The sequence below is a fragment of the Pelodiscus sinensis genome, chromosome 3 (assembly GCF_052426305.1).
Source record: "Pelodiscus sinensis isolate ZL-2025 chromosome 3, ASM5242630v1, whole genome shotgun sequence".
Lineage (NCBI taxonomy): Eukaryota > Metazoa > Chordata > Testudines > Trionychidae > Pelodiscus > Pelodiscus sinensis.
Window position 1 is genome coordinate 13955086 of NC_143054.1, and position 12012 is coordinate 13967097.

The 12012-nt window shown below is 43.5% G+C and overlaps 1 protein-coding gene across 2 annotated transcripts in view; it reads right to left on the reverse strand.

Annotated features, from left to right (window-relative positions):
• Window positions 1–12012, reverse strand: part of CLIC5 (CLIC family member 5) — a 111960-nt gene that overhangs the window by 76607 nt on the left and 23341 nt on the right. The window contains exon 1 of one of the 2 annotated variants that reach the window (XM_006120670.5): window positions 3986–4341. The exons of the other annotated variant lie outside the window; for it this stretch is intronic. Within the exon in view, the coding sequence (XP_006120732.1) occupies window positions 3986–4048 (63 nt within the window). The 5' untranslated portion in view covers window positions 4049–4341. Of the gene's footprint in view, window positions 1–3985; window positions 4342–12012 lie in introns of those variants that run through there. 2 annotated transcript variants of the gene reach the window in all.

Here is a 12012-nt window from a genome sequence, read left to right on the forward strand (position 1 = left end):
AAGAACTTTAAATGAGTCACAGCATGTAGGGCTAAGTAAGTTCTACCTGCTGCTGTTGACTTTCTTAAAGCTAGCAGCACCAGCCTCTCTCCCTGCTGCATAACCAGCCTCTCCTTTGGCAGACTTCCTTAATACCTTTTCAGACAAGTTTATAGGGCTTGCTGCTGGAAAGCATCAAGACCATCTATCTATACTTCTATCTACTTTCCTTTCTAATACTTACAGTACCTTGGCAGCCCATGAAGTTGAGGTGTTTTCAGCTCCGCATACTGACAGAGAAAAAAAAGTTCAGCCAATATGCAGCTTGCTTGTTAGCCAAAAGTTGTATATGTATTATGTATTGTGTGGTAGATTAAATATAACTCTCTTGAATTCATTTCTGTTTAAGAGCCTTTTCTTTCTCTAAATGTACCCCACATAGTTTCTCACAAATACCGGATCACTCTCCATCTTCACACAACACCTCTGACTTCACGTTCTTTCCAGGATCCAGGCAAAAATTCTGTAATGGAACACTGGCTCCATTGAAAGCAATGGCAAAACTCCACTAGAATTCTCAACAGCCAGAATTTCACCCATTGTTTTTAAACTCTCTGCAAGCTTGCTCCATGATACCTAGAGTCTCTCCTCTTAGCTCCTCTAGAACCTGCCACCTTTCCATCATTTACAGAACCTTCCCATGATCGGTACAAGAGCCTTCTCCTTCACAGCTTGGGCCCCTGGACCACCTTTCCTATATCTTTCCACCTCACAAGATCTCCATCCCTTTTAACTGCTCCTGGAAACATCCCTTTTATTCATTACCTACATCCCTTAATTTGGTATTCTCTCTTATTCATTTCTGAATGGGGCAGCTGTTAGGCACACTTAATTAATTTTACTTTTTATGTCATTTATTTAGACTTTAGAAAATAAATCACCTTTCCAAAAACTTACAGGCACCTCCACATCCACTAAAAATTCAAATAAAAAGTCCAACTATGTTTCAACCCAAATGAAAGGGGTTATAGCAAGGTATTAAATGGGCGGAATCTTAGACAGACACTTAGGCTCCATCTACACTGCAACCTTCTTGCGCAAGGACTGTTTTGCACAAGAGTTCTTCCACAAGAGCACGTTCACACCACCATGTGCTTTTGCACAAGAGATGTGCTTTTGCACGAGAACGTCCATGGTAGTGCGGACGCTCTCTTTTGCAAGAAAGCTCTGATGGCCATTTTAGCCATAGGGGTTTCTTGGGCAAGAAAATCATGTTGCCTGTCTACACTGCCTTCTTGTGGAAGAGCTCTTGTGCAAGGGGGCTTATTCCTTGTGGGGAGAGGAATAACTCTTCCGGAAGAAGCCCTGTTTTCCGACGCTTTACTGTAAATTTACTTGTGCAAGAAGTGTGTTGTAAACACCCGGCGTGTGTTGTAAACACCCGGCAAGTTTTTGCGCAAGAACACCTGTTCTTGCGCAAAAAGCCTGCAGTGTAGACGGAGCCTTAATGCTTTTGCTCTAGTTCGATCACATGTAGAGGGCTTCATGCAGGACTCACTGGGTTAAATTCTCTGCCCTGTGCTATATAGGAGCTCTGACTAAATGACCCAGGCCCACTGACAGCAATTCAGTGGGCTCCCACGCACAAACAAGCCATGCCTGTGCAGATGTACTGTGCCTGATATTTGGGCAGTGCTGCACCTGCACTGGCTGATGCCCAGGTAGCTGCCAGCTGGGTGCTTTTCTAGCACAGACAGGGTTTCCACGTGCCCACCAACTAGGACTGCCAACTGTCTATTCGCACAAACTCAAAGCGCCGTGCCCTACCCCCTGCCTCCTTTCTGAGGCCACGCCCCTTCTCCAAGGCTCCACCTCCACTTACTCCTTCACCCTCACTCCATCACTAGCTCTCCCCCACCCTCACCAGGCTGGGGGGTTGTGGTGCAGGAGGGAGGGAGTTTGGGTGCAGGAGGGGGTGAGGGTGTCTGGCTCTGTGAGGGAGTTGGAGTGCAGGCTCTGGACAGGGGATTAGGGTGCAGATGGGGGTGAGGAGGGCAGTGCTTACCTTGGGTGGCTCCCCAAAATAACCAGCATACCCCTCTGTCAGCAGCTTCTAGGCAGCAGGACCAGGCATCTTCACGCGCCACTGAGCACCACGCCTACAGCTCCTGTTGGCTGCAGTTCCTCACCAATGGGAGCTGCGGACTCAGCACTCTGGGAAGGGGCAGCGTGTGAAGATCCCTCCCTCTCCCATTGCCCCCGGGGCTGCAGGTACATGCGGGACACTTCCGGGAGTGGCATGGAGTCAGGGCAGGCAGGAAGCTTGCCTTAGTCCTGCTGCACTGCTGGTGGCAGGGGCTGGAGGCCGCTGGGCCCCTGTCCAAATACTACCTTTGCCCCCCACCCCTATTGGTGGGCCAGAAATTACCATAACTGTTGTTTCCAGACTTAATAAAATCTATGGGTGACACTGCAGGTACCATGAAGTCTGTAGGATTTTTGCCATTTACTTCAATAGACTCTGGATTCCATCCTTTGAATCTATTAAACTAAATGGACCCCACTCCAACCACTCATCCCAGCCAGAAGATACACTGCAAATCCAACCCCCCACTCTCAGCCTCAGCAAAACATTCTAGGCATCATGAACAATCACTCTATGAAATCACCTATTCCCGCATACATGGCAGATGACACAGGGCCAACAAAAACATTTCCCAACCTGCAGCCGTCTCCACCAAGCTACCTGCTCAGAAAAAGCCTGGGGATGAACTATACCAGGGAGTGAGGGCCATGGCAAGACCCCCGCATCGAGGGCTTTGCTGGATGAATGACCAGTTGTGTACACTGTGTGCCATGGAAAAGTTCGCTGTGTTGGCTCTGCATGCGAGGCCACACTTGAGGCAGGATGAAGGCAGACAAGGGAAGGGGCCACATTCATACATTGTGAATGCAGCTGCTATTCCAGCTTACAGATTGGAATGGCAGTCACAGGGTGCCCAGCAGTTTGGCACCTTGGCACTAGGCTGGTGGGTGGATTTCACTTCCCCCATTGCTCCCCACAGGACCAGATCCAACTCCTATTAAAATCAATAGCAATCTTCACATTGAAATACGTGGGCTTTATGCAGGCACGGTGGATTTCCCCTCAGTGAGCAGATGGGCCTTGCAGCATGCCCCAAAGGTCTACAAATCTGAGTTCTGCGCTGGGATACATTTAGCATAAAGTTTTCTATTAATGAAGTTGTATTTTCTATGGGCTTGAACCAGTGTCCATTCAAATCAATGACAAAACTCCCATTGATCTCAGGATCAGAAACCATACCTTTCCCAATTACGTTAAATATTCTGAAACCCTATTATATGGTATATGTATTTTCCTGCATGCCATTGGGCCAGATACACTGATATAAATCCAGAGTGATTAAATCCACAGGGCTATTCTGGAATTACATCTATATAAATGAGAGTAGAATTTGACTGTTTGTTTTTCACTTCTGTGTTACCAAAGGGCAGCTGGACAGCAAAGTTGTGGATAAAAATGGGGAGTATCAGATTAACTGACTCCCTTTGGTTTAGAAGATACATTTGAGGCGAGGGCTCCAGACTTGTCAGACCCTTCTGTGGTGCAGTATCAAGCCACCCCGAGGTCTTTATTCCTCTCCCCTTACCTACCACACAAACAGGCAAGGAAAACATGGCTCTTAGGGGCTAACCTGGCACTCAAAAGGAGAGGGCATAATATAGGCAGCAGGCTAACAAAGTGCAGCCTCAGGAGAAAGCAAACAATGAAATAAAAGGAATGCTGATTGCCGCCACACAATGCTACCTCGCTGCTCCCAATATTAGAAAGGGAAAGAGCAACCCTCTGGAAACATCTGCAGGAAAACAGCAGACTGTCAAACCTCCGCTGTTTCTGCTGTGTGCTCTAGAAAGTTTGGTGTATTAAATAAAAGCCCAGCTAATGTGAGAGTAAGACAGGTGTACAGCTCCTGCTGCGACTTACCTTTACGAAGAGTTCAATGTCAGGGTCTTTCTCTTCCCCATTAGCAGGAACAGAGTCTGTCATTTTTCACACACACCCTTGCCCCAAAGCCAGTGGCTGTCCTCCTTTTATTGTGAGGCAAGAGAAGGTTTCAGCTAACAGCCCCTACTTTTCCTCCTGTGGACAGCTCAGACAAAGCTTTTAAATAATCTCTCTCCTATGGCTGGAATGCCCAGCAGTTGAAGAAAATAAGTTTCTACATGAATAACAAAACAAAACTGGCAGAGACACAGCAATTGCTATAACAGTTCTTTGAAGCAACAAGTGCTGCTGTGCTGTGTTGTGGCATAGTCTCCTCATCTGTCAGAGCTGCGGCTCACGCTGCCAGCCCAAAATAGCCTGGAGCAGGAGAGAAGGTGGGGCTAGCTCATGGGGGAGGAGACAGCAGCTCATACCTAGACCCTTGTGTGAGCCTTTGAGCAAAGTGTTCTGTTCTTCTCTTATGCGTCTCTTTTAGTGTCTCAGTTTCTCCGACTCTCATCCCTCAGCTGAGTGCCTCAGTGAAAGGAGGAGAACAGAAAAGTTTCACAGCAGACTGGTTTCATCATCTTAACCTGAAAAAGTAACAGTCTTTGGCTCCTTTTCTTAACTGAGATTCTGAGCTCTTTGAAATGTCTAGTATTTTTAGTCCAAAGCAGGGTAAGAGCAAACAGCCTCATTGGGCACTGCTTTATGCCTTGTTTACTCATTGTTATTCTTGCTCAGCGTGAGCATACGCTGCTATCAAATCATAGTAGTGTTTTACACCAGCACTGTAACACTGTAAATGACTATGAAGGTATGAAGTGGTGGGAAATCAGACACTAAAGAGTGTGGCTGGAGGAGTGAGACTCCCATCATGCTGCAGCACTTGCTAAGAGTGAAAAGCTGAGTAGAGGGAACATGGTGTATGCAGAATAGTGAGCCCTGCTGATCACACCTATTCAGCATACAATTAACGAACACTGATTTCAGTGGGAGTTCTTTCTGCAAGGGCTGAATCAGGCACTTGGAATAAACACAGAATCATAGAATCGTAGGGGTTGAAGAGACCTCAGGAGGTCAACTCTAGCCCTCTGCCCAAAGTAGGACCAATCCCAACTAAATCAGCCCAGACAGGGCTTTGTCAAGCCGAGACTTAAAAACCTCTAGGGATGGAGATTCCACCACCTCCCTAGGGAACCCATTCCAGTGTTTCACCACCCTCCTAGTGAAACAGTTTTTCCTCTGTCCAAACTAGACCTCCTGCACTTCAAATTGAGACCATTGCTCCTTGTTCTGTCATCTGTCATTACTAAGAACAGCCTCTCTCCTTCCTCTCTGGAAAACCCCTTCAGGCAGTTAAAGGCTATTAAATCCCCTCCTCATTCTTCTCTTCTGTAGACTAAATAAACCCAAATCCCTCAGCCTCTCCTTGTAAGTCATATGCTCCAGCCCCCTAATAATTTTTGTTGCCCTCCACTGGACTTTCTACAGTGCATCCACATCCTTTCTGTAATCGGGGGGGAAGGGCGGAATTGGACACAATACTCCAGATGTGGCCTCACCAGTGCCAAATAAAGGGGAATAATCACTTCCCTAGATCTCCTATCCATGCTCCTCCTAATGCACTCCAATATGCCGTTAGCCTTCTTTGCTACAAGGGCAAATGTTGACTCATATCCAGCTTCTCATCCACTGTAATTCCCAGGTCATTTTCTGCCTAACTCTTGCTTAGCCAGTTGTCTTCCAGACTGTAGCAGTACTTAGCATTCTTCCATCCCAAGTGCAGGACTCTGCATTTCTCCTTGATGAACCTCATCAGATTTCTTTTGGCCCAATCAACCATTTTGCCTTGGTCACTCTAGACCTTACACTACCCTCCAGAGTATCTACCTCTCCCCCTAGCTTAGTGTCATCTGCAAACTTGCTGAGGGCGCAATCCATCTCCTCTTTCAGTTCATTAATAAAGATGTTGAGCAATGCTGAACAAAACTGGCCCCAGAACTGATCTTTGGGGGACTCTGCTTGATATTGACTGCCAACCAAACATCATGCTACCTATTCAACCCAATGATTTTGCCAGCTTTCTATCCACCTTATAGTCCATTTACCCAATCCATACTTCAACTTGCTGGCAGAAATACTGTGGGAGACTGGATCAAAAGCTTTGCCAAAGTCAAGGTATATCATATCCACCGACTTCCCCATGTCCACAGAGTCAATTACCGCATCATAGAAGGGAATCAGGTTGGTCAGGCATGACTTTGCCTTGGTGAATCCATGTTGACTGTTCCTGATCACTTTCTTCTCTTCCAAGTGCTTGAAAATGGATTCCTTGAGGATGCCCTCCATGATTTTTCTGGGGACTGAGGTGAAGCAATGAGTCTGTAGTTCCCTGGATTGTCCTTCTTCCCTTTTTAAAAGATGGGCACTACATTTGCCTTTTTCCAATCATCTGGGACCTCTCCCATTGCCACAAGTTTTCAAAGATAATGGTCAATGGCTCTGCAATCACATCAGCCAACTCTCTCAGCACCTTTGAATGCATTAGATCTGGTCCCATAGATTTGTGTATGTCCAGCTTTTCAAAATAGTTCTTAACCTGTTCTTTTTCCACCAACGGCTGCACACCTCCTTCCTACACTGTGCTGCCAAGTGCAGCAGTCTGAGAGTTGACCTTGTCCGTGAAGACAGAGGCCAAAAAAAAAAAAAGCATTGAGTACTTCAGCTTTTCCCACATCATCATACTGCCCTCATTCAGTAAGGGTACGTCTAGACTACAGGCTTTTGTCAACAGAACTCAGCGGCAGTGCAGACGCAGGTATAGTTTTGTCGACAAAAGTCCACTTTTGTCGACAAAACCCTGTAGTCCAGACACACCCTGAGGCTATGTCTAGACTGCAAGCCTCTTTCGAAAGAGGCTTTTTCGAAAGATACTTTTTAAAAAAGCCTCTTTCAAAAGAGAGCGTCTAGACTGCACGCAGAACTTTCGAAAAAGCAAGCCACTTTTTCGAAAGAAAGCAGCAAGTGAGTCTGGATGCTCTCTTTCTAAAAAAGCCCTGTTAGCTTTCAAGAGCACCTTTTTTCGAAAGAGCACTTTCGAAAAAAAGGCGTTCTTCCTCATGAAATGAGGTTTACCGCCGTCGAAAGAAAAGCCACGTTCTTTCGATTTAATTTCGAAAGAACGCGTCTGCAGTCTAGACGCAGGTGAAGTTTTTTTGAAAAAAGGCTACTTTTTTCGAAAAAAACCCTGAGTCTGGACACAGCCTAAGGGTCCCACACCTTTCCTGACCACCTCCTATTGCTAACATTTGTCTTTCCTTGCTTTTTTCTTCTTTTCAAGCTTTATTGCTTTTGAACATTTCTATTGTGCTTCCAGATTTTGCATCCTTTTATTCCCTTTGATTTTTTTTTAACAGAGTATATGAAAGAAAAAAACAAGGAAATCAAACAGAAAGTTTAAAATACTGCCCTCTCAGGCCCCATGTTTCAAACAATAAAGCCCGTAGGTTTCATACCTCAAAAGAGAAGGCCTCTTTCCCACTGCAGTCTTCTCTGTCTTTGCTGCTCTGATGCTAATAAGACAGCAACAGAACTCTTGCATTCAGTTGACTATTGGCAATTCACTGACACAAGCCAAGTCATCTCGAGCATTCACATCAACAGACTGACAAAAAGCAATTTCACTTTCCATTTCTAATATGTATGTGCTCCTTCAGCTATTCTTCTGACATGATCAAACACTAATCTTTCATGAAGGTGATCCTGGTGATGTGGGTTCATGATCATTTTAACTCCCTTCAATGCCTTCTAGGTGTTCGTTCTTACAGAATTACATATTATTGCTCCTGTGGGTTTAAATATACACTTTTTGATGGGAGAGGTATCCACATGCATTAACTACACAGCTTTTACACTGAAGTTATTTTCAGGTATGCAGTCAAATATCCAGCTATATGAACTATTTGTAATTACAAATATCAAAAAACACAATCCCAGCATAATTATATAAATGCAGTATGACAACAATATAGTTTTAAATCACTGATTTGTAAAGCATATCTTATATATATTATAAATTTAATTTACACAATTATAATCTGTCACTTCTACTGCAAATTTTGTCTCCCTATGTAACTCAAATAATGAATTAATTTTCCCCTTAATAAAATGGCTATTGAAAACAACATGAAGTTGTGGCTGTGGTGCCAGCTCACACCAGCCAAGACACCAGGCCTCACTGAACATGGACAAATTCATGCCTGAAAACCAGTCTGCCTTCCCTGTATGGTAAGACAGATATTAGGGAGGTAAGGATGAGTTTGATATTCAGACATGATGAACTGTTTGTAGGATGATGTATGTATTAGGCTAACTTATCTGTACCCTTAGGTTATAAACCATTGGCAAATGTTTGCATTGTAAATCTCTATAATTATATAACTCATCAAATAGGGGAATGTTGGTTTCCTCCAGAAAAAGTTATGTCCTGCCCAACATGTAGGCCTTTGAAACCCAATGAGCCATTGCGAGACATCAAAAGAACAAAAACTTTTGTCACTTGAACTCCTTGCCCGTGAACTCATCTCATCAGCTTGGGCTCTGAGATAAAGGGACTAAAAATCCCTGACAAGGAGAAAGTTGGTTCTATTTGCTGTTTGAACTCTATAAGGGCAAAAATCACTAAGCATAAACAAAATATGTGCATCTGTTTTGTCTGGGATAGTCCTAGAGAAGAAATGGAATTTGCTTATTATACAAATTTCTATTATCTTTTGTAATCTAAAACTATAATTCATTTGTAAGGGCATTTTACCTGTTTTAACCATGTAAATAACTCATTTCTTTTCTTAGTTAATAAATATTTAGTTTTATTATAGGTTTGGCTACAAGCACTGTCTTTGGTGAGAGACCTGGGTAAGTGAACAGTCCTTTGGAACTGGGAATAACCTGAATATTGTTGTGGTTTTTGACATAAGAGACCATGTATTACAGAGGCAGGCTTATCTAGATGGCAAGATAGATTGGGGTGTCTAAGGGGGCCATCTGTAATTATAAGGTTAAGATATTATCATGCTTGTGGATTGGTAAAATCTAATTGTAGAACACACCAACAGTCTGGGGTCTGTGTCCGGCTTCATCACAGTCTGCCTGGAAGTTTACTTGTGACAGCAGCCACTTCAGAAAGAATAAAATCTTAACCTTTAGCTTCACTCTCATTGAGAACAATAGGGGATGCTAGCCATTTTGAAAGATGGTGGTTCTTTGTGCTATTCTCTATAGCAGAATATTATTCCGCAGTTGCTGAGGAGAAAACACTTTCAATGGGAAGTTTGTTGGACCTGTATTATTCAGATAATTCGGAACAAAAATAACATGTCAATTTATTAAAAGGTCTTTTTTTAAATGATAAACCAATTAGTAGATTTGCTTACAAATTCTTAGAAAATTCAGTCTGTACTCAGTGAATAAATAATTTATTTTTGGGAAGGGTGTGCTATGTTCTTCCTCCATAACAAAGCAAAACTCAATTGTACTTATCTAAGTGTAAGGGGCACTTTGTAGTAATATAGCACCTGTCATCCAGAGATCTCAAAATGCTTTGTGACTGTTAATAAAGGCTCTCTAGATTTGGAAGAGATTATTTTACCCATTTGCAGATGGTAAAACAGGCACAGACAGATTAAGGCCAATATTTTCCAAGGGATTCATAAACTTTTGGTGACTCAGCTGAACACTCAAAAATGGAGTCAACCAACCAAGACTAATGAACACTTGAAATCTTTGACTTCAGTGCCTGATTTGCAAAGCTTCTTTGCATCAGTTGGCTCCCAGTTGCTTCAGAGGAAGTTGTGGGTGCTCAGCATTTCTGAAATCAGGCTCTACATAATGACTTGCCCTAGGGCCTAGGCCACACAATGGCTGCGTCTAGACTGGCATGATTTTCCGCAAATGCTTTTAACGGAAAAGTTTTTCAGTTAAAAGCACTTGTGGAAAAGAGCGTCTAGATTGGCAAGGACAATTTTGCACAGACGCACTTTTTGCGGAAAAGTGTCCATGCCAATCTAGACGCGGTTTTGCGCAAGAAAGCCCAGATCGCCATTTTCGCCATCGGGACTTTTTTGCGCAAAACAGTTTTTAGCTGTCTACAATGGCCCTCTTGCTCAAATACATTTGCGCAAGATAGCTTTTTCCCGAACGGGAGAAGCATAGTATTTGCACAAGAACACTGACAATCTTACATTAGATCGTCAGTGTTCTTGCGCAAATTCAAGTGGCCAGTGTAGACAGCTGGCAAGTTTTTCCACAAAAGCAGCTGCTTTTGCAGAAAAAAACTTGCCAGTCTAGACGTAGCCAATCAGACAGGAGCAGAGCTAGAACAAGGACCTATTAATGTCCTCCCGAATTCCATCTGACCATGGCAACATGTATGCAAACTGTTTACAATGTCTTCCATTTTACTCACACTGTACCCTGTAACAGAACAATTTCGTGCTGAGCCTCCAAGAGTTGGAACACGTATCTTGCAGCTTGGAGAGAGGTGTCAAAAGTGCCTTGAACCAGAAAGCTACCTAAGTTATGGCAGTCTGTCTTCAGCTGCCACCCAGAATACCACAATCACACTCCACTCCTATTGCAGTGAACCTACTTGCCCCATCCGTGATAGCAGGGCTTGTGGGGGTTAGGGGCAACATAAGCTGCCTTGAGCTAAAACTTTGCCAGCAGGAATTTTCCCCTGGCTTTACCAGTTCATTTATACAGGCAGTCCCCGGGTTACATGGATCCGACTTACATCGGATCCCTACTTACAAACGGGGTGAGGCAACCCCACACTAGCTGCTTCCCCCCAGCAGACCAGGGAGACGCAAAGCTAGTGCCCCCCCCTTTCCCCCAGCAGACCAGGGAGACAAGGAGCGGCTTTTCTCAGCAGACACCTCAGCTTGAGAATAAAGGACTGAGGGAAGTGAGGTGTGGGAGAATAAAACCAAGCTCTGGAGATATGTTTGGCTAGAGTTTCCCCTACAATATGTACCAGTTCCGACTTACATACAAATTCAACTTAAGAACAAACCTACAGTCCCTATCTTGTATGTAACCCGGGGACTGCCTGTACTGACAAGGCAAGAGAAAATCCATCCCCAAATAGCTGACAATCAGAAATGCATCTCAATAAAAAGAAATGCCTTGTGGTCTGTTCAAATCTATCATTGCTAATAAACATCCTTCAAATACACATGGCAAACCAGGGGTTACCCAAAAGCTAAGCTCGCTTGGAAATGAGACATTTAATTAAATGGCAGTGAACTAAAATATAAACACACCAAGCAGTAGAGTTATCTATGCTTAGCAATAAAGTGCCTGTTGTTGACCAGTTTTTCTATCTCTAGTAGCTTGATCCTGTGAGACGCTGAGTGCCTTCATCTCTCATTAGAGTTAGGAGGAATGGACACTCAGTACCCTACAAGTGGTGCTCAACCCAGTATGAAAGATTGCACCCTCCTTCATGTAAACACTATGTTATCTTTCAAAATGAGCACGAAACCTTTAACTCAGATAAACATTACAGGAAGCATTGAGTAGGAGGGAAGATATAAAAAAGTACCTCTAGTCTATTTGTGCCATTTTACTGGTTTGTTGTTGTGAAAAATAGATGTATCACTTATACCACATTGGAACCTTTTTTCATGTGATGCTATTATTCCACACAAAGGTCTGTTTCTGTGATGTAAAATCAATTTTCCTTCTGCAGATGTATTAAAGATAACCTAATAGCTGCTAAATAATTAGCACACTCTCATTTTACTGCAAAGAAAAGGTTTTTTTTTTTTGTTTGTTTTTTGTTTTTTTTAGTTTGGCCTATTACTTTCTCTTGAGTAAGAAGTAACAAAGGCTTTGAGTTACACACAAGACCAAGATTAGATACAAATCTATGAAGTCTTCATAAGCCAGGTCATTATAGTTTGAGGGTTATGAAGTATGCAATCATGTGACCCCATTAATAAAACAGGACAACTCCAGAAAAAGAA